The sequence below is a fragment of the Hyaloscypha bicolor genome (assembly GCF_002865645.1).
Source record: "Hyaloscypha bicolor E unplaced genomic scaffold K444scaffold_16, whole genome shotgun sequence".
Classification (NCBI taxonomy): domain Eukaryota; kingdom Fungi; phylum Ascomycota; class Leotiomycetes; order Helotiales; family Hyaloscyphaceae; genus Hyaloscypha; species Hyaloscypha bicolor.
The window spans coordinates 2,011,558-2,036,039 of NW_020194518.1; the positions used below are offsets into that span (position 1 = coordinate 2,011,558).

At 28.3% G+C, this 24,482-nt stretch overlaps 2 protein-coding genes across 2 annotated transcripts; both read right to left on the bottom strand.

The window, feature by feature from the left end:
• Nucleotides 1-7,859: 7,859 nt before the first annotated feature.
• On the bottom strand, nt 7,860-9,450 carry K444DRAFT_608298 (uncharacterized protein). Its single transcript, XM_024879352.1, has 3 exons — nt 8,992-9,450; nt 8,702-8,939; nt 7,860-8,644 (listed from the first exon to the last, which is right to left on the bottom strand). The coding sequence occupies exons 1-3, from the start codon at nt 9,406-9,408 to the stop codon at nt 8,124-8,126; spliced, it is 1,176 nt and encodes a 391-aa protein (XP_024742627.1). The 5' UTR covers nt 9,409-9,450; the 3' UTR covers nt 7,860-8,123.
• An 11,826-nt stretch (nt 9,451-21,276) lies between these two features.
• On the bottom strand, nt 21,277-22,159 carry K444DRAFT_625265 (uncharacterized protein; the record flags this gene model as incomplete). The annotated part of the gene is made up of 3 exons (XM_024882504.1): nt 21,277-21,389; nt 21,677-22,022; nt 22,079-22,159. 3 exons carry the CDS (start codon nt 22,157-22,159, stop codon nt 21,277-21,279), a joined length of 540 nt encoding a protein of 179 aa, XP_024742628.1.
• Nucleotides 22,160-24,482: the final 2,323 nt, after the last annotated feature.

Sequence of the window (24,482 nt, forward strand, 5' to 3'; positions counted from 1 at the left end):
CTGTAATGGGCACATGTGATGGCGCATGGACAGGTGTCAGATATCGTAGATCTAGTTTCCTATTTTGGGTAAAGCTTGCGATCGGAATCATACGGATCGCATGGGATCGTGTTTCCTAGTTAAGTAAAGTGCTTCGCAGGCTTGGCTAAGCACTAGGGAATATATAGGGAGACGCTCCTAGCTTTGGAAAGGGGCATCAATTAGTCTTTTATTGGAATTAATTCTTAGAATCAGTTATACTTGCAAGCGTTACTCTATAGCTTACTTACCTTGACTACTTGTATATTACCCTGCTATTACGTACCTTATATTCTAATTAATCCAATCTTCGGGGAGTAGTTTGTTATAAGGTAGTTAAGCTATTAATAGGTAAAAATATTAATAGCTAGAGTATTAACCAGAAGAAGCGCCTCTACTACTACTAGGGCAACCTAACCGGATACCCAGAGGAGCATCTAGTCAAGTACTCTTTATACTACCTAATTAGGAGAAGGAAGTAGAACTCAGATATCTCTAGAACTAGCTAGTAGGATAATAATAATAGAGAAATTAGTAGCGGCTCGCTATTGTATTACTAAGTTAGAAGCAGAAATATAATAGAAAGAAGATCTAGAGAAGCTAGAAACTCAGATCTATCATCTTAAAGATATTCGGATATCTGGTATAGAATCCGTTATATCCCTAATAGTACCCTTAGTTCAGAAGACTTCAAAAACCCGAGAACTACTTACTTACTAGAGAAAGAATATTAAAGAAGCCTAGGACTTCTTTTATTAGATAAAGTTAAAATAGTATAAAGATAGCAGAATTACCTGGGCTACTAATATAATAAAGGTTATATATTATATTTCTTATTTTAAGAATATAACCAGAAATATCTGGAAATATAGGAAATAATTAGTAAATATTAATATTACGGATTAGGAGACTTTTATTAAGTTTATAAAGGATTTTATCTTAGATCCAGAAAATTATAATAATAATACCCTTACTAAATTTAAGAATACTAAATAATAACTAGGCTAGAATATTTAAAGCTTTATACCTTATTTAGATAGTTTATTAGATAACTTAGAATATATAAGTTTACTATAAGAATAGAATAACTTATTTAGTAGCTTAAGATAAGAGATCCGAAATAAGATTAATTATTAAGTAAATATTTTATAAGAAAAAAAGAAGCTTATTTTTATTATTATAAGAATTAAGAATAATTTAAATCTATTTATTTAATAGAAATATAATAAAAAGCTAATGAAATAATAAAAGAAAAAAAATAGAAAAAAGAAAAGAGAAATAATAAAAGAAAATAAAAAAGAAATATATTTCTATTATAAGATTTATAAAACCAGAATAATAAAAATATAATAATAGGATCTAATATAGTATTTATATTAGGATTTATAAAACTAGATATAATTTACTTTATTTACTAGAAAAAGAATTACTATATTATTATTTATTCTAATTAAAGAAAACCGACTTATTATAATTATAATAAATCTAGCTATAAGTTATATAAGTACCTAGAACTAAAGAAACCAAGAAACGGATATATTTTATAGTAATTATACTCGTTTATATTATAGAAAGCAAAGCCCCTAAAATAAGAATAATAATTAAGGTTATTATTAAAATAAAAAAAGGTAAATAAAAAGTTAAAGTATTAGTTAATTCAGATATAGAAGCTAATTATATAAAAAGAAAGTTAATTTTAGATATAGGTATTTTATTAATATTAAAAATAACTTTCTTATTCTTATTAGAGGAAAAAAGAATCTATTTATATAAAGATTATATTCTTAAGATTATTACCGAGAATATACTAGGAAACTAAAAAAAGGCTAATATATACTTTATATTATATAATTTTAATCTAAATTATATTAATATAATACTTGAATTCCTATAGCTTTACTAGATTAATTCCCTAATTTCTTTTAGAAAAGTAATATAAAGATACTAGATTTAATTATAGAAAATTAAAATTCTAAATACTAGAAAGTTTACTAAAATAATAAAGTATAAGATATATATTTTTCTATTAATTACTTATCTAATAATAGATAACTAAAGAATTATTACTATTATTACTAATAGAATAATTATATTTCCCAAGAAATATTAGAACTTTTTTCGAGTATTTTCTATAAAGGCTATAAATATACTATTCGACTATTATATAATAAAGTATTATATAAATCTGAAATTAGGATTCTAACTACTATATAGTCTTATATATACTTTATTAGAAAAAGAGTTTAAAGTTCTTTGGAAATATCTTAATACTAGTCTAGAAAAAAAAAAATCTATTATTTTACTAGTCTAGCTAATACTCTAATTATATTTATTTTAAAGAAAGAAAGCGGCCTATATTTATATATTAATTACCGGAATCTAAATAGAATTACTATTAAAAACTAAATACTATTATTATTTATTAATAAGATAATAAATAGGCTTTATAGAATAAAGATATATATAAAGCTAGACTTAAAAAATACTTATTATTAGTTATAAATATAAAAGAATAATAAGTAAAAAATAGTATTTTAAATATTATATTATATTTTTTGAATTATCTAATATTCCAGTAATATTTAAGGTATATATTAACTATATATTAGTAGGCTTTATAAATATTATTTATATAGTTTATCTAGATAATATTTTGATTTATTTAAAGAATCTAGAATAATATATAATAGTACTAGCTCTTTATAAACTTAATAAAATACGACTTTAATATAAAAAAAATAAAGTTCCTAGAATTTATAATTAGCTCAGATAATATAAAAATAGAAGCTAGCCGGATTATAGCTATTAGGAAATAGTCGGCCCTAAAAAATAATATTCGAGAAATCTAAATATTCCTGAATTTTACTAACTTTTATTAAAAGTTTATTTATAGATACTTTAGGATAATAAAAAAATTAACTAATTTATTAAAAACTAGTAAAAACTCATAATATTATTTTAGCTAGATAAATAAAGTAAATAAAGCTTTTAAAAAGCTATAAATTATATTTATAATAGTATTAATTCTTTATTATTTTAATCTAGTTTTAAAAATTTATATAAAAATAGATACTTTCGGATTTATAATTATAAATATAATTTCCTAGTTCTTTAGTAAAAGAACAGAAATCAGATAATATTCTATTACTTTTTATTTAAAAAAGATAATTATAATTAAGAATAGATATAAGATATATAATTCTAAACTTTTAGTTATTATTCTAATATTTTATATTTAGTAGTATTATTTAATATATATCTAGTATACTAAGAGAAAACTAAATAGTTAATAAATAAAATAAGTAAAAAAGCTAGTTATCTTTAATTTTGTCTTAGAATACTAGCTAGAATATAGTAATTCTACTAATAGGTTATTAAGAAAACTAGACTTTATAATAAATATAAATAAAAACATTTTATTACTTATATTTTATAATAAGCTATAAAATATAAAATAGAGAGTCCTATAAGTAATAGTAATAAGATACTATACTATTCCTATAATACTATAATTTAAGGCCTAGAAAAGAAAAAATAGATACTTTTTAATTAGTAAAATACTAAAGAATTCCGAAAAGGAAATCTATTTTAATAATAAAGTAATACTAGAAAAACTATTACTTAAACCTATTACTAGTATAGCTAGTTATAAATAATATATATTACGGATTCTAGTTATATAAATAGCTAGGTCCGAAATAGTATATAAGAAAAATAGAGAAATACTATTTAAATTACTATTATAATACTAAAGGCTTAATTTATTAATATAATACTAGTAATATAAATAGTTCTTAAAAGAAATCTTTACTAGAGCTATTAAGACTTAGGAATTTAATATATCTAGATTATTAAGATATTAGAATACTATTTATATACTAAATAAGCCGGCTTTTAAAGAAAAATTACTATAAGCTAATTATAATAATCCTATAAATAAGTATTTTAATACTAGTAAAATATTAGAACTTGTCTTATATATTAATAAACTAAGGTAAAAAGATATTTATTATATAATATACTTAGTTTATTTTCTTTTTCTTTTAAGCTATAGTAAGAAATTACTATAGACTTTATTATAGAGCTATTTTCTTTTAAGTTTTATAATAAAATATATAATTCTATATTTATTATTATTAATAAATATATGAAAATAATATAATACATTCTAATTATTAAGGAAATCTCGGCTCTTGAGTTAGTAGAGCTATTTATATATTATATTATTAAAGACTTTAATATACTTATAAATATAACCTCTAATAAAGAATTTGTTTTTATAAGTAAGTTCTAGTTAAGTTTATACTTTTACTTAAAGGTTTAATAATAACTAAATATAATATTTTATTTATAAACTAATAAATAAATAAAGAATCTAAACTAAACTCTAAAATAGTACTTAAGGTATTATACTAGCTATTAGTAAAATAACTAGATAATAAAGCTTGCTTTTATAAAATTCATATATAATAACTTTATATATTTAATAATAGGAATTTCTCTATTTTATATATTATATGAATTTTATTCTAGTATTAAACTATATATTAAAAATAATATTTCAGAAAAGAAAATACTAATAATATAGGAAAAAATATAGAGAATTCAAATAAAACGGGAAATACTAGAGAAGTAATAGTAAGAAATAGTAAATATATAGAAAAAGTACTATAATAAGAAATATATTAATAAGAAGTTTAATATATATAATAAAGTTATACTTTATATAAAGAATATTTAATAGCTATAACCTAGTATAAAGCTAGTAAATAGATATCTCGGCTCTTTTAAAATTCTAGAAATTATAAAAATATATAAATAAATATATTACTTAGAATTACTATTATTATATTAAATCTATAATATTTTTTATATTTCTTTCTTAAAATCATAGTACTTATAAGCTAGTACTATAATAGAACCAGAACTAGTTGAGATTAAGGACAAAAGAAAATTCGAAATAGAATTTATTATAGTTTATAAAAAAAATAAAAAATGTAAAAAATGTCTTATTTATTAAAAAGATTATTTACTAGTAAATAATATATAGAAATTACTAAGTAATCTAAAAAATATAGTTCAAGAATTATAAAAATACTAGGAAAAAAGTAATATTATAATATTATTAGCTAAATAGAAATATAAAAAATAAATACTTTTATTAGAAAACTATTAAAAACCATATATTTATTTTTAGAAAAGCTATACGAAAATTATTAAGAACTTTAAAAACTCTAATTTCTATATTTTATAAATATTCTATTCTTATAACTATTCTTTATTATTCTTATTATTATTCTTATTAGAATCTTCTCGAGAAATAGATAGTAAATTAATTTATAAAGCTATTAGTTATTAGTAAGAAATAAAAAAGAAATAAGCTTACTTAATACTAAAGAATATTAATTATACTATTAAAAGTACTTTATACTTATATTAAGCTAGTAAGAATTACTTGACTTATTTCTTAGATTATTAGAAGAATTTATTAGCCTCGAATAATAGCTTTAATATAAGAAGTATATATAGTTTAGTATAAAAGAAAAATAATAATAGTCTTTTTTCTTTTAAGTAAAAGTTAGAAAAAATACTTATATATATTAATAGCTTAAAAAAGGCAGTTTAATTATATTATATATATTTAAAAAACCTTAAATAATATTAGAATAAGAAATAAAAGAAAGAAATTTATAACTTATAGAATTATATTTCTTATTTTTAGAATAGTAATAATTATATATTAAATAATTATTACTCTTAATATAAGTAAGATTAGGAAACTTAATAATAAGAGTAAATTAAGGATATAGAAGTATTAGTCAAATAAATAATAATAGATTAATAAATACTAAAAGAAGTATTTATTTTAATAGATAAAGAAGTAAAAGAGGAAATTAGAAAAGAATTTAAATAAAGCTTAAAAGAGCTTAAAAAGGCTTAAAAAGGCTTAAAAAAAAGGCAAGAAATAAGAAAAAGCTAGATATAATATTATAGTTAAGGAAAGAAAAGATTAGTTAGTAAGAAAAGAGAGGCCTTTTTATAATACTTTTTTCTCGAATAGTAATTACAAATTCGGAACTAGCTTTATACTAGAAATATCTAGAAAATTCTAAAAAAGAAATTTATAAATAAACCAGAAAATCGGATTAACTTTTCTAAACTCTTAGGCCTATAAAGTAATAAGTTATTTATAAATAGAGGCTAAGTTAGAATTTATAAACTAATTAGAAGACTAGAAAAGTTTTATATCTAATAATATATATTATATTTATACTATCTTTATAAGGGGAAATTACTAGAGGCAATTTATAAGTTAATTAGATAGGGTTAGTAAACTATATCTCTAATTCCATTACCTAATATAATAATAGAGCAATTATAGGAAGTCTTTAGGGGAAACTAGTAGCCAGGAAAGTTTCAGGGAATTATTTATAAAGCTATTTATAGTTTTCTCAGGCCTCTTGAAAATAAGAGCCCAGAAAGGGAATTAATATAATAAGTATATATAATAGTATATAGATAGATATTAGATATTATAGATCTAATTTCCTATTTTGGGTAAAGCTTATAATTAGAATTATATAAATTATATGAAATTGTATTTCCTAGTTAAGTAAAGTATTTTATAGGCTTGGCTAAATACTAGGGAATATATAGAGAAACGCTTCTAGCTTTAAAAAGGGGCATTAATTAGTCTTTTATTAGAATTAATTCTTGGAATTAGTTATACTTATAAGCATTATTCTATAGCTTACTTACCTTAACTACTTATATATTACCCTGCTATTACGTGCCTTATATTAACTTATAATAAGAAAACTTCTTAAAATAGAATTTTAATTTAAAAGAATTTATATATTAATTAATTAAGTATTAAATTATAGGCCTTTATAAGATCCTATAATTTAGGGGTCTATAAGGCTCTCATATCTAGCTTTAGGAACTTATTTACTAAATCTCTATATTTTCTTAAGCTTATTTTTAAGTTATAAAATATATACTTTTTAATTTCTTTAATTTAAAGAACTATTACTAATTTACATTTGAATAGTTATTAATTAGTAGTATAATAAAATAATGAAAGTCTTAAATACTATTAATTCGTTATAAATTAAATTAAATTTAAAGGGAAAGCTAGATTTGTGATATTCCTGTCGAGCGCCTCTATATTAGGCTACTGCTCCCCTAATCGACACCTCAATCGACCCCCGGGGGGGAAGGGGTGTCGTTTTACATTTTACCGCCAAATCGGCCCTTACGAGTTAGTCTCTCGCATTGAACACCAATCCCTATTCCACATGAAAATTCACCTCCCACTTCGATCAGCTATACAACCAACTCTGTGATTGGCGGTGGTCCCGCACCATCTGCATCTATCGGTAGCACAACGGCAGTGAGCGGGGCTCCTCTTGGGTGATCTCAACGGCATCAATACCAGTAAGAAACGCACCGCCAGGACTCACAGGAAGCACGAGCATCCTCTCTAGAACTTCACTCTTAGTCACGCCAAGCCAAACAACCATTCCCACACTCCCAGGCAGCATAACAGTAATCTCAGGCTCCGCATTCGAGCCTTCACCGGTCTTGAAACTATCCTCCTTAACCCCAATCTACCACTGGAAGGTCTGATTATCACGATTTCTGGAAAACCGAACATGATTGTGCCGTCTGCAACAACGGTACCTATTCTACCTGGAAGTCTTACGGTGATCAGAGAGCATATATGATGTTTTTACGAACCAACGACTGCGCCGGTTGATGGAGACGTGTCGTTAAATGGGAATACGACTGTGACTAATAGTGTCATTGAGGTGATTTTGAGCAAGCCTAGGACGGTGCCAGTTAATAAATAGACGGGGACTGCTTATATGCAAGTCTCCGGAGCCAGCAGGGGGAGGAATTCCGTGTTTGAACTTGGATTTGCGTTGAGGTTCCGGTAGAAGTCTCTGCATTAGCGCTGTTCTGAACGCATGGGCATTTAATAATTTTGATCTGTCAAGAATCCTAAGCGCGTTCAAGCTCAAACATACCTCCCACCATAACCACCGAGTGACTGACTACTGAGCAGGTATATAGTGCTATATAGATCATTACTATACTTTTTCTCAACTCTCTTCCTCGTTCGACGTCTCCCAATCTTCCACACTGGGGTGAAAGCTCTTCTCAGAATTCCCTAGAGGTGCTTCATAACCTAGCTCCCTCCCGCTCTCAGCCTTGATATTCTCAGTCCCATCCTTTCCAGGCTTTGCAACCTTGCTTGTATCGCCCTCTGCCCCGTTCCTCCTACTCTTTTGACGTTTCCGGTGGGTCCCTCGTCGTTTACCTTCCATCTTGCTCATAGCCATCACCACTAGCAGGTGAGTCGCTTCAACTTTCAACTCAAGATTCCCATGCACCTGAAGAACTTCTTGCTGTGAGAGGTAGGTATTGATCGCAGTTTCTTCTAAGCGTCTATGCGCAGTGATCGATGTTTCGGTTCTCTCCCGCTGTTCAAGCATAAGCTGTAGGCTAATGGTTCGATCTAGCTCGTTCATTGAAGCATCGACCTTTTCCCAAAGCTCTTGAAAATGAGGGGAGGTCAATGATCCTCGGAGCGTCTGTACAAGCGAAGACTTCTTCCACGATTCTGTTTCTTTAATCAGTATTTAGTTTGAGGCGGAATGTAAGTGCCGCAGTGCCGAACCTGGGTATGTTATCCGAGCATAGTCAGTATAATTGCGAATGGCCTCCTCCGCATTTTTGAAACAGCTTTTCAAGTATCGGTCTGCATTGATCGACCCTATTACCACTCCTCGAAACGACTCCTCATAAAAGGCAAACCTCTCAATACATCTTCCAGAATTTTCAAGGTTCGACATTAGTAATTCGGAACTTAGCTTAAGTTCACGGTACATTTCAACAGCTACTTTAAGCCCTCCATCCTATAATAATGTTAAGCAAAAGACCAGTAAATGGGACGAAGAATTTATTCACCAGAATTGCGTTTGGTGGTGCAGCCATTACGCGTCGAAATAAATCCCTTACTGTTGACCGTTTTATTTTGTTAGTTGTAGGTTTCGTCAGCCGGTTTGATCCTAAATCATGCATGATCTGATGGGCCACCAAGAGAGCCCCTTTCTTTTCGATGTTACCTACGGGGCGATCATCTCCTTCATGTTCCCTTAAATCCTGTTCTTCCCCTTGTTCTTCCGTCACTATGGCTGAATGAGGGGCCCCAGATGTTCCGATCGTGTTTGCCAGACTGAAATATGAACCAATCCTGAGTTGATTACTCGTTTTCACTTTAACTGGTCGGTTAATGTCCTCAGCAACCTTAGTGACAGCTTCATTTGAACCCCTTTCTCCTGGAGCAATATTGTCCTCAAACTGAGAATCATATATGGATTCCATATTTGTTGAAGAGAATTCGATTCTAGCAGACGTACTGTCCACTCCACTTAATGAGTCTGGGATGATAATGACGGAAGCCGAGTCATCACAAACATCGGTAAGCGTCAAACTTAATGCTGAACCGGAGTCGGTAAGCAGTCGCTCAATTTCTGCTTGGGTGCAGATAGAATCCAACGAAACTGAAGACGTCGTCTCGAGGGAGCGCCCTATGGCATCCTGGAGTACCCTCGTAATTCGAAGCTCGAGCCGTTTGATAATTTGTGTGTTACGCCGCACTGCTCGTTCTGCGTTCTTGACCACTTTCAGGGCCTGGGTGGTGAATTTGCTTAGGACACATTTAGAATTCTTGTACTCATGTTTCGGGACAAACGCTACGCAGCCAATTCTCGATGAGATTGAAGCATGACACGCAGCATCAGACCGATTTATCAAGGTCTTCAAGATCCTCAGTAGCTGTTTCGGAGGCATAGGTAAGATCTAGCAACAAGGTTTGGATTTGGCATAAGGCTATGTTGACGCTGTACAGGGAGCTGGTGATAGCCTGAACCTCTCGGGGTGCGTCTATGATCGATGCGATGAATTGATAGAAGAGTTTTGTTGTAGCTGCGCCAAGTGATATGACGCCGGCGACTGATGCAGCAACTGAGAAGGGATCACCCATGGTGTAAAGGTAGCTGAAGCTGTCTTCAAGTTCAGTTTCGAGGATGCTCGGAGTTTGATGCTGCCTGCTCCGTCGGGGACTGCAAGGCAGATTTAGCCCTCGGTTACGGAAAGCCGTAAGGATCAAGTGATCAAGCGATTTTCGAATCTGGTTTTCAATATCTGATTTGTGGCACGTGCGCACCTTACCAAAAATCGCCCGTAACCAAAATACCATATTCTACGGGTATAACTACTATTATACTCGTATATATAACTTATATAAAGATAGCCAAAATAAAGCTATTCGCAGTTACTAAATATACTAATATTTATATTTATCTTTGCTATAATATCTCTAATATTTCCTCTGCCCCTGCCCCTGCCTCTGCTTTCCCTTCTTAACTACTATTAATCTCCCTTTAACTTATATAGTTCATATAATAGATTTCATAAATTATAAGGCATATTTTCCTTATTATTATTATTCTTGCTATTATTTTCTATAATACTCGAAATATCTCTATCTCTATTATTCTCTTTATCTTTATTCTTACTTTCTTTCTTTCTCTTTCTCTTTTTCTTTATTAGTCTCTTTATTTTATTACTTTATTTCGAGAGTATTTGTGGTTTTAAAAATTAAGGTTTTATAGAAACTAATTTAAAAGAAGCTAGATCTTTTAGTACTATATTAAAATAGTATAAGATATATATTCTATTATTATTATTATATTTATAATTATAATAGGCTTAATTAAATTTGCCCTAAACTTGTATATATTCTTATTACGAGCTCTTAGGGTTCTCTTTTATATAATTAATATAAGATATAAATACTAAATAGCCTCGAGTTTAATTATATATTACTTCTAGATTTACTATAATCTTTAGATTATCTAAGTTAGCTAGCTTTTTTCTAGAATAAAACTTTATATCTCAAATCTCTAGTATTTTATAGATATTTTTTATAATTTATATTATCTTATTAGAGATATTAAAAAGCTCGAGATAGAATTATTTATTAGTAATAATAGAAGAAGATTATAAGATATTTAAGAAAGAGAAAGAATTTAATAGATTTAATAAATTATTATTCTAATATTTAATTAATACTATATTCTAGCCTTTTATATAAAGAAAGCATAACTTATTACTTTTCTATAATCTCTTGAGGCTTAAAGCCTTTATATTCGAGCTATATTATATTACTTATTTTTATTAATATTATATATATTATATTTCTTTTTTCTTTTTAAGAACTTCTTTAGTAATATAATAAAGAATTATATTTATCTTATAATAGAAAGAAAGGCTTAAATAATACTTAAAGAAAAAAGAAAAGAAGTAAAAAAGAAATTAGATATAGTATTATAATTAAGAGAAAAAGGCTTAGTTAGAAGAAAAAGAAGGCCTTTTTATAATATTTTTTTCCCGAGAAGTAATTATAAATTCAGAGTTATTTTTATATTATAAAGGCCTAAAAAATATAAAAGAATAAATTTATAAATAATCCAGGAAATTGAATTAATTTTTCTAAGCTCTTTATTTTATAAAATAATAATAAATTTGTAAATAAAAGTAAAAATAGAATTAATAAACTAACTAGAAAATAGAATTAACTTTATAAGTAATAGTATTTATTATACTAGTATTACTTTTATAATAGAGAATTATAAGATATAATTCCGGGACTAAATAAGCAGGTTAGGTAAGTTATATCTATAGCTCTATTACTAGTATAATACTAGAATATAAATAGAGAGTTCCTAATTAGGCCTAAAAAATATAGAATTAAGTTAGGAAGCCTAGATAACTTTAAAATTATATAAATAGCAAATTGCTTTTTCTAAATTTTATATTAGTTTCTCGAATTCAGGGAATTATATAGTTATATAATACTAAAAATAAGCTTTCTTTATATATAAAAATAGAAATATTAGTATTATTTAATAATCTAGATATAATATATCTAGATAATATAATATAAAAATAAGACTATATTTAAAACCCTGGATTATAGAACTATTTTTATATAAAATTATAATTATAATTATTCTAGTAATTATAATACTATATTTTATATAAATATAAAAGTAGGGTATTTATACTAGTATAAACTAATATTTAAAGAATTATATATCTTTTCTTCTCTTTTATTCTTTATTTCAAATTACTATTACTATAACTTATAAACTATATTATATTATAGGAGCTAATAGAATTAATCCTTAATTATAAAAATAGTATTAAGCTCAAATTAAAGAACTCTATTATATTTAAGAGAAGACTTTTTAGGATATTAGATATATCTTATAATTAGAAGAATTTAATACTAGTAAAACTAACTATATTACCTGACTATAATAATGAAATACTAAACTCTCTCCGGATTAATAACAAGTAAAACTTAAAGAATATCTCTGTAATAAGAAGCTAGTTAAGATAATATATTACTTCTAGTATTAGAACTATTTATCTAAATATATATTTTAGATTTTTAATTATAAACTTAATTATCCTAGGCTTAATATATATATCCTGAAAATAATTTGCTATTATTATAAGCTTTAGCTAAAACGAAATTAATTTAATAATAAGTATATTAATACTTTTAAGAAAGCTAAAGAATTTATTCTCAAGAAACTAAAAAGTAATTAATTAATCTAATATAGCTATAGGAAAATATATTACTAGATCTGAAAAAATACTAGTAAATTTATATCTCGTAAAAAGATATAGTAAATACTTAGGATATTAGATAAGATAGAAGTAAAGGTATAAGATAAATATAAGAATTAGAAATATAAGAGATTTACTATAAAGAGGCCAGGTTAATATTAGTTTATAAATAGATATAATAAGTTATTTTATTATGGCTTCTAGATTTATAGTATTATTAATATATATTCTCGAATAATAATTAATATTTTTATTAGTATATTAAATTATATATAAATTATTATCCTAAAGTTCTATTTCCTTTATATTAGGAAATAGGGCTACTTTTTAAAAAAGTTACGAGCTAATAAAGGCTAGGAGATACTACTTATAATAGTTATATAAGTCGAGCTCTGGTAATTAGTAAAGAATTATAATTTATTATAGAAAAAGGCCTTTACTTATAAGCCTTTAATAAAGAATTAGTATATTAAGATATAATAAAATACCTTAGCTAGTAAGCTTATAAAGACCTGGAAATAGTTCTTTAAATCTTTTTATAATATAAGTATTTTTAATAAAAAGTCTTATTATAACCTAATTATTATTTAATTTATTTATATAAATATCTTTTACTAATAGATTAATAACTTTGTCTTTCTTTATAATATTAGTCTAATTTGCTTTTAATAAATAAGAACTAATTATCTCTGGCCTAGAGTTCTAAAAGAACTATATAATTATTACTAGAAAGTTTATTATTATAGTACTTCTCTAATAGAAATAACTAAGTAATTACTTTCTAAGCTTAAAGAAAAAGTTATAAGATATAATTATATAATATATTAAATTCCCAAAATTAAAGAGCTTTATATAACTTTCCTTAAAAATACTAGTATTATATATATTATAAATAAACTTAAAGTAGGGCTAGATTAAAACTATATTAGAGTATATTAGTTCCTTTATTATATCCTTAAACTTTATAAAAAAAGAGTTAGAAAGCTCTTATTTAATATTAAGCTTTCTTATAGGGGAAATAAGTAATTAGAGATAATTCGAGAGGTAAAATAGAAACTAGAGAATATAATTATAGTAAATTAAGAACCAGGGAATATTAAAGAAAATAATCTTAATAGTAAGGTTTCTATAGATAATAAGAAGTAATACGAGAATAATTTAGAGAATTTAGAAAATAAAGAAATCTTGAATAACTTATTTAATAATTAATATTTGGGCTATAAAAGTTTATTTATATTAAGCTTCTTAAAAGTAATATTATAGCTATATATAAAGATATAATTTCTTTAAATTAGTATAAGGAATTACGTGGTCACGTGACTTTATAAAATTAACTAGCCGTAAAAATGCCCCAAAGCCAGAAACTTATAAAAAATCTTAAGGGCTTTAGGATATCTAGATTATTACTAGTATCTGGTATTCTTTAGAAAAAGAATATAATATATTCTATAATAGGTAACTTGTTATAAACTATTTAATCTTGAAATTAAGCGGGAAATCTAAGGATTAGGCTTATAATTCAAGTCTTATTAAGGTTATTAAAGTTTTTACTAGCTAGTACTATAGATTTAATATAAATATTACAGGAATCCTATAGGTTTTATTCTAATCTATTTAGAAAACATATATTTCTATATTTCTATATTTATTCTATTAATATTTATATATAATTCCTGAGAGCTAAACTATTATCTAAAAGAAAAATAAAAAGACTAGACTAATACTATTAAAAACCAAGGCCTTAATAAGTCTATTTAGAAAAGCTTACTAATTTTTCTAAAAATAACTTAAGCTTTAATAAGCCAGAAAATTTTGAGTTTATTATATATTATAACTTATATAACTAGGGACAGAAACTTAAGTTTATTATATAAAATCACTTATATATAAAGACTTCTATTATAAATTCCTTATTTAAATTAATTAATTAAACTTATTTTTAATACTAAGTCTTTATTGAGGCAACTTCCCGCTTCTAGAGGCTTTAGATAAAGTAGCTAATAAGTTTCTTAGCTATTAGCCAAGACTTATTAGCTAGAAAATCTATAAATAGTAAATAAAATTATAAAGTAGAATTTCTCTAATTATAATACTATATGTTTTATTATAATATAAGGTAATTAGATATAAAAGCCCTATTAAATATAATATATCTAGAGCTATAAGTAATATCTTATAAGATATAGGAAGTCTTAGTACTTAACTAGTATTATAGTCTAGCCTAAAGGCGCCTGCTATTCTTTATACCTAATTTAATAGAAATAAGAAGTATTTATATTTTAACTCGAGAAATAATTAGGACTTTTATATAAACTTAGGATAGCGGTTTACTTTATATAAAAAAATAAACTAGAATTACTTATATTATATTAATTTTTGAAAAGAATTATAATAAATACTATAATTCCTGAAATATTCTCGAGAAAGCTTTCCTAAACTAAAATAAGCTAGTTTATAATCCCAAAAGATCTATAGAAGTCTTATATATTCGAGAATATAAGTATTTAAGATAAATATTATTTGAGTTCTAATCTATAATAAAAGAAAAGTAAAGTATATAAAATAAAATATATAAAATAAAAGTAAAATAAAATATCCGAATATTTAATAAATAGAAAGCCTAATTATAAATTATAAGAACTAGTACTAACTAGATATATATATAGTAATATTAAAAAAAAGATAAGATAAGGAAAACTAAAAAATAAGTTAGTATATATTTTATAAAAAAGAATAAGGAGATATCTAAATAGTCTAAAGGCAAGAAATATATATTAAAGAAGTTAAGATTAAAAAAAGAAAGGCTATTTCTTATAAGAATAAGTTAGTATATATTTCAAGATAAAAAATAGAGGTATTTAGTAATAGCCCAAAGGCTTTTATAAGTATTAAAGAAAAGAAGAAGATATTAGAGAAAGAAAAAAGATATTAAAGTTCGGAGAAATCTAAATAGAAGTTAGTCTCTTTTTAGAAGTTTAAGAAAGAATATTTCTAAAGGGCCCGAAAATATAAGAGATATTAGAAAAAAAGAGAAGAGATCTAAAATTTAGCTTTCTAAGAAGTAAGTAGGTTAAAGACTTATAATATAGAAGTTCCGGATAAAAGTAACCCGGAAGTAGTAGTTAGATATTAGCTCTTAGTATTATTAGTAGAGAGGTTAAAGGAGGAGGGGTTTAAAAAAGGAAGGGTTTAAAGGAGAAGGGGTTCAAAAAAGGAGGGGTTAAAAAAGGAAGAGTTTAAAGAAAAAGGGGTTAAAGGAGAAGGGGTTTAAAGAAGGAGGGGTTTAAAGGAGAAGGGGTCAAAAGAGGAAGGGTTTAAAAGAGAAGGGATTAAAAAAGGAGGAGTTTAAAGAAGGAAGGGTTAAAGAAAAAGGAGTTTAAAGGAGAAGGAATTAAAGAAAGAGGAGTTCGGAGAAAAAAGAAAAGATTATAGGTAGTTAAATACTAGCTCTTAGTATTAATAAAGATATTAATAAAAGTATTAGTAAAGAATAGTAAGATAATAGCTTTTAATATTAATAGTAAAATTAAAAAAATATAAAAGAAAAATAAAGGGTTTAAAATAAAAATAAAATAAAGTTATATTTTTATAAAAAAAAAGAAAAATACTAGTATAAAGTAATTATATTATTAAATTCCATATTTATTTTTACTATTTATTAAGAATATATATTTCTTAGAAAAAAGTATTATTTAGTATTTCTAGGAAATAATAAAGCTCTTTATTATAGTAGATATATAATATTTGTTTTTTGAGATATTATATAACTAGAAAGAAAAAATATATAATTATATAATTTCTAGATTCTTGAAATTAACTAGAAATTAATTAATTAGAAATAAATAAATATTATTTTTTATATTTCTAATTTAACTAGCTACTAGAATAATAAGATTCTTAATATAACTAATTTAATAATACTAGGAAATCCAGATAATTTCTTATTATTTATATATTTTTCCCTTATTCTTAATAAACTATAAAGAATTCTTATTAATATTAGGCCTAGCTATCTTAAGAAATCCAGAGCCTTTATCCTAAATCTTTTATATAGTTGCCTAAAAGGCTTCTTATATAATAAATATTAAGCTTTTACTTTTATTTTATTAAATAACTAGTTTATTAAGCCTTTTCTTATTTCGTATTATATAATTAAAACTTTATTAAAAAGCCTCTATTATAAGTTTTATTTCTTCTTATAAGTCCGTAATCTCTAAATTCTTTTTTATAAAACTATTAAGATATTTTAAACTTATAAATAATTATTTCTCTTTAATTATCTTGCCTTAAGAATTTCCTAAAAAGAAAGAAAATATCTTTATATTTAGCTTCTCAAAATTCTTTATATGAATTTTAGTAAGACTTTATTTTTTAATTTCAAATTCCTTTCTTATAATTTTTAAAAGCTATATTCTTTTATTAAGCCTATTTATATAAGTATTACTTTCTTTAATTACTATATTTCTTTTCTTTTTAAAGTTCTATTTTCGTATCTTAAATTACTTCTTTTCTTTTTTAAGATTTACTAGCCTCTTTTTTAATATATACTAATACTTATTAATATAATCTTTTATTATAAATTCCTTTAGCTACTTATATTATTTATTAAATATCTTATTAAAAGGCTTTTCGGAATTATTAACTAGAATAGGCTTAGTAACTAAAGTAGGCTTAGTAACTAGAATAGGCTTATTAGATAAAATAGGCTTACTAGCTAGAGTTTTAGTAGCTAGAATAAGCTTACTAGCTAGAATATATAAAGACTTAGATTTCTTATAGTTCTCTTAATAGATAATACTAAGTTATTTACTAGTATTTTAATACTAATATTTTTTTTAAAAATATATAATTATTTCTAATTATATTATTATTAAAGTTATTAGTATTAGGAATTATTATTAAATTAACTATTAGCTCTTTATATAATTAATAATTCTATAAAGGCTACTTTTTTTAATAAGAATAAGAAAGTAAAGTTTGGGCTTTTAATAATTTATACTAGAATATATTTTCTTTATATATTTAAAAAACTATTTAAAAATATAATTTTTTCTAAATAAAACCAGGAAGTCCGGAACTTTAAAGTAAGTAACTTTACTAGTAAGATAGCCTATAATTAGGCTTTAATTCTTAAGATTAAGTTTATAGTATTTAGCTCTTCTAATATCTTTTTAGATATTAGACTTTAGAAATTAATTAAATACCTAGCTACTAAGCCTTATAAATATCTTATAAGAATTAAGAAAAAATAGGAGTTTTAAAAGAGTAATCTACTTAAATAGCTTCCTAGAATAGCTAATATAGTAATAAATAATTATTAATAAGCCTATTAATAAAGGCTTATTAGTAAAGTTATAGCTATATTTACTAATTAGTTCTTTTTTATTATATTTTCTCTTATTATCTTTCTTTACTTTTAATTCTTATTAACTATAAGCCTTAGTTAAAGTTCTTTTCTAAAGCCTTAATTTCTTTTTCTTCTTTCTAGTAAAAGCAAGGTTATTTTCCTATATATTATAAAAAGTATTTCTAGTAATAGTTTTTTAGAAACTTTTCTTTTTCTTTTTTACTTACTTTTTCTTTTTTTCTTTTTTTCTTTCCTTCTTATTTTTTTAGAACTTAGCCTAATAAATATACTAATTTCTAGTACTTATCTCTTTAATACTATTATTATTATTATTTCTTTTATTATTCTTAGAAAGGCAAGAGGCAAGAGGCTTTAATTTCGGTTTATAGGCCTTTTATAAATATTCTTTTTCTAAGATAGATTTAGTTAGGCTTAAGAAAAAAAAGATAATATTATAATAGCTATAAAAAGGGCTAATACCCTTCTGCTTTTAGTACTTTTTATAGTAAGCTATAGTATTATAATATATAAAGTCTTAGATAAAAACAGTTTTAAAGAAATTAGATTAAGAATAAGAATAAAAGAAAATAAAAATAGTAATCTAGGAAATAAGAATATAATAAGAAAACCCCTTTATATTAAAGAATTAGAAAAACTATTTATTTCTATTTTAGATATAAATTTATATTAAGTTATTCTATAATATATTTTTATTTATTATTACTAGTTTCGGATATATCTTTTACTAACTAGTAATTTTATATATATTCTTATTTATTACTACCAGTTTCGGATATATTTCTTACTAGCTAGCTATTTTAAGTATATCCTTATTTGGTATTACTAGTTTCGGATATGCTTTTTATAAACTAGTAACTTTATATATCTTAATTTATTTTTACTAGTTTCAGATATACTTTCTATTAACTAGCTATTTCAAGTATATTCTCTATAACTAATTCTTTAATCTAATATAATTCCGTTCTTTTATATATATCTTATATATATAAAGCTAGTTATATATTAGTAAGAATAGAGAAAAGAGGTAAAGAAATATATAGATAATAATATAGAACTAGTATAATCTTATAAGAATAATTCAGAAATATTATAGTTAATTATATTATAAATTATTTATACTTAGAAATATAATTTAATTATATATATAAGTCTTATAATAGATAGTAATAAAGGGACTTAAGTTAGGTGTGGTTACATATACAGAATGCGGTATTTTGGTTGCGGGCGATTTTTGGTGGGGTACGTACGTACCACAAATCAGATATTGAAAACCGGATTCGAAAATCGATTGATCACTTGATCCTTATCGCTTTCCGTACTCGGTAAACTCAAGCTTGTCTAGGCTTGGCAACGATTCCTGGCTAATCGATTCCGTATTCATGGCGCATTCGTATTACTAATAATCGCGAGGAATCAATTACTATTAATAGGGAATTGATTCTTCCCAAGTACCCTATATAGTAAATTTGTATAGGTCCTTTTATAAATTCTTTTTCACAGCTAAGAAGTATAGTTTGCCTCGAAATAGGTTGCTGAAAGGCTGCCTTGGCGTCATGTCGGCTTTTAGTCCTGTCCTACTGAGCCTCTTCCAAGTCTCTTGGCTTGTCTCTGCTCAACCAAATCACAGAAAATACCCACAAGCCCTCTAGTTTACGAGCAAGCATGCTGCGCCATAAGTAATACAACCCACAAAGATGCGAGGCTTCGCCGGAAGTGCGTTAAGCTCACTCATGAACAGCGAAAGCGTACCTGTAGGGTTGAGATGCTGAGCAGATTCCCGGCTGCAACCTTAAACGACTTGGTTGGATCCGACATTCGGCGCACCTCCTTATTTTTTCCCTGACTCAAGCTCCGAAATCCTGTTCTCAGCCCTGGTCGGAGCTTGCTGAAGCCCGGAATGTGGAAGTGCGGGGCTGAATGAAGGGAGCGAATAAGATATTTGTGTCTTGTACCTAAGCGACACCATAGCCACGAAGTGCCGCTCGCCAAGCGCGACCTGAAAAGGCTGGGCAGGCCATCTCACTGTGACTGATTTACTGAAGTTTATTTATAGAAATTGTTTGTGTCAGTTGGTTGCAAGGTTGAATTGTATAGATCAAAGCGGTCTAAATGGAGGGTCCAAATCAGTGATGTTGAGTAGCCTGAAGTTCTATGATTCTGTGCAGTGAAGGAGAGATTTATAAGCCCCGCAAGTGGACTATAAGCCTATACCCGATGTAGATATGGTTGACATGAGGGGGGAAATCATGGTAACGGATAGTTTGGTGTACGTATGGAGAGAAGCCCGAGACTCTGTGAAACATTAGAGCTCGCCTCCGATGGCCGGGTCTTTCTTGCAGATTCATGTAGCTGATGTTTGTAGATTTGGATTCTACAGCTCTCTGGACAGTCACCCGAACGTAATAGCTCCTTGACTTTTAATAATAGGTAAGTCTTGATTGGGATTACTTAATTTGTCTCCTTTGATCCCGATTCCCTACCTCTTTTTGGCCCTCTTCTTATAGCGAATACGAGTATTCCTCTTTGTATTTCCTAAATATTTTATAGTTCTTTTTGTCGCTCACATTATAGAAACGTTCTACAAGAGATTTAAGTAGGATGCTCGCTTAAGAGAAGTTAGCCCAACTTTCACCCGATTTGCTAAGACGGCTTCTCTTCTCTTCACCCCTTCAAACTCGGATACGGAGTATTATATAATATACTCTGGGTTGCCTCGAGCAAGGTCTAAAGCTCGCATACACTACCGGATTGGGAACAAACACACAGATTCGGTCTAGCGTCCGCGCTTGGCCAGGGCTAGCGAGGGGCTTCCTAGAAAGACCAGGATAAAGTAAGGGAAAGCGAAACAAACACGTGGCTACAATACGGTATAAAGAGATTAAGGAAAGGGAAATAAGCTGAGTGCCACCGAAATTCTTATTACATGAAATCGCCCCAGCGGACAATAAGGAGACGTTATGGAATGATGAGGCTGGGCTACTTATCACTTGAATGTAAGCGAATGTGAGTCCAAAATAATTCAGGAGTTGAGAACTCGAGATTCGTGACTCAGAAACTGAGAAGCTGAGTTGGCGATGACGGTTTAATTTATTACAATGTTCTTGATGACATTGACAGGGATCCATAAGTAGCCAATCCAATGAGCCCTAAATTTTAGAATAGTTCGGACGGTTCTGCGTGTATTATTGTAGTAGTACTAGGAGGGAGACTTCAATGGCGAGGACAAGCTCGAGGTCATGGTTGAATTGGTGAGATTCATCTCTGCTACCGTTCCGAAGAAGATAGTTTCTTGTTTCTACTCATCTATCGCAATTCGGGTTTTGCTGTTTTGTAACTGAACTGGATCAAAATATGTGTTTTCTATACTTCTGTCTTTGACTTATGTTGAATAGCCTATTGCCGGGGATACCTTCGCTGTTAACTTGCTCTGCGTACTATCTTGCTGCCTGCCACTTAATGACTACTCGTGTCCTTACAATATATCAAAACAAGTAACAACAAAGCAAATTGAGCTCGCAGGACAGCGGCCTGGGTTAAAAATAGCACATGTAAAAAACAATATAATGCAAGGTCCACAAATACCGCGTTCATCCAAAGTGTTGGCAGCCACGCCAGTCTCCGGAAAAGTACCATGTGCAAGATAATAATCCACCTTTTCCATCGCAGAGGTAATAACTGTGGAATTGGTACCAACAAGGTTGCTAGGATAATTGGATTCGGCTGCTTCTTCTAGGTCACCACCTATAGTGGCTACTTGCTTCTTTTGCGCGTGGTCGATGACCAGATATTTGCCGTCGATCTTGTCAACTCCCACAGTATTATTGTACGCATTTGATAGACTGTGGGCTTCATCGAGGGTCTTGATAGTTGGAGCTGCGGCGTCGAGTTCATACCTCCAGCCGGGGAACAGCTCACTGTCTGCGTATTTCTGTGCACTCATTAGCCAGCTCTACTTATATCAAGGGATGGAAGTGAGGATCTTACGGTATTACCAGCAGCAAGTACTGCCTGAGTGTGGCCCGACAAGGCGATGACAACAACCGTGAAAATAGGAGAGAACTTCATTTTGACGGTGCCACGAGATCAATGCTGCCGGAAGGAACTTGAAGAATTGCCAAGCTGACTTTCTAGAGAGCGGGAAGGTGCAGATTTCGTGAAATAGTTGAGAAGTTATCAATAAGGCAGAAGAGAAGCTGTGCTGATAATAAGAGAAATATCATTGCAGGGACCAAAGTTGGTTTATATACTTTATTAACAAGTATGACTTTCTTCATGTAGTTCCAAATATTAGCTAATGAATACTTACCTACGGTTACACAGCTGTGATTAAAATACTGCAAATAGTATATCGTCTTACTATTGCGGCCGCGATATATTATTCTTGATTAGTACAGTCCCATTCAATGCTTCTATTGGCAAATACTATAGTGCGGCTGACGGTAAGATGTGAGACGTCGACTAAGCCCAGGCTAAGTAATAAACGTCAGCCAGTTATTAGCCAAGGATATTTCCTAGCTAATTAGCTTAGCTTAAGAGCTAAGAAGTCGCTAATAAGCTATATTTTAACATAATTTCTCATGTGAAAAAATCAAGTTAATTAAATATTATCTAAATAGGCCCAAATATAAATCTAATTAGAACTATATAATATATAAGATAACCTTTACTTCCTATTACTATATAATAGTTCTACTTTACTACTGCATTGCATTACGATTTATTCTTATTAAGTTACTTGAGAGTTTATAAAAAGAAAGAGAGTTCCTAAAGTTTAGAGATTTAATACTAAAAAACTTTTATATTTCTGCTTATTCATTAATATTTATAAGCTTCTTAGCTATTTATAAGATAGGGAAATCCTAGCGAACTAACTTACAAGACTTCCAACTATTAATTAACTAGCTTATAAGCTAGCCGGCTTAATACTCACCCTGACTAAGCCAAATAGAGTACCGGCTGGAATTGATAAGCTGAAAATTGCCATCTCAGCTCATTTCTCGACCGAGATGAACTAGGCACACTACACGCCGATGGGAAGTGTTTTTTGATAGATCAATCTTGAAAACAAAATAAAGGACTTACCCGTTCGTACTGTACCTTCCACAAGTTACCACTGGTGGTTCGCAAAAGCGATCTGGCCATGCTAGCGACTTGGCCAATTATTTTACATAGTAAATTTGTATGGGAGGTACTTCCGGCTGACTGATCCGTGCATGAAGTTTGGCAAGGGACATTAATTTGGTGGTGGCCAAGTCGCTATTGTGGCCAGATTGCGTTCACGAACCACCAGTGGTAACTTGTAGAAGGTACGAACGGGTAGCCGGAGCTTTTTGTTACATGACATGTTGTGAGGCGTTCGGTAATTGTGCTGACAGACATGCATGGTGGATCCGTTTCGGTGGTCCTGCCAGCACTGACATGTGTATGCGGATCTGTTCGGTAATCGGGCTGACAGGGTAATCGCCGTCTCGGCGTTTTCCTGAAAATCTTTAAACCTCCTCATTTCTAAAGTGCTGAGTGAGCCATTCGTTTTTGAAGAGTCTTATGCGAGACGATTTGGTAATCTTACTTTAGGGTCAACAAAGGGGCAAGACTTTAACAGCAGCGGAGTATGCCCCCAAGAAGAATACTTGATGGAGCGGAGAGGTGCTACTGTCACCGAATATTGCGTGTGGTTTGGAGACATGCAGTACTCATAGTACTGAACAATCACAAGTTTGTTTGCGAAATCGAGTGGTTCCTGGGTCAAGTTTACTGTATAATTCCTTGAAGTGCAGGTAGTCTGCGTTCGACCGACCACTGGGCGAATATCCCATTGATTGGTTCTTCTTTTGTTGCTTCCACAGAGTTATCGTTTACAGCTTATCCTTTACTCAAGGTCCCTCTCACCCCCGTAGTCTTCAAATACAACATCAAAATCTCCCTCGCAATATTCATAACATCTGCCAACTTGCTCGGCAATCGATGCCCAACATCAAACTCCACCAACTTCGCGCTCTCCCAGTGTGGGCTCCGATAAGCTCGATAAGCGACGATTAGATAATCGCGCTAATTTTTCGATAATCGATAATCGACCATCGATTACGATAATTATCGAACTAAGGCCTTGGCAATACTAGCTATTATCACCCAGGGTCCCGGAACCGTTATGATGTCCCGGTGATGTCCCGGTTATGCGATATAAATGTCCGGAATCTGGCGGAAATGTCATGATTTAGATAATTATTATCACCCAGGTCCCGGAACCATCATGATGTCCCGATGATGTCCCGATTACGCGATATAAATATCCGGAATATGGCGGAAATGATTTAGCCTTAAGACGATATCATTTCTTTTCCACCATACTCCGGATATTTATATCGCGTAACCGGGACATCACCGGGAC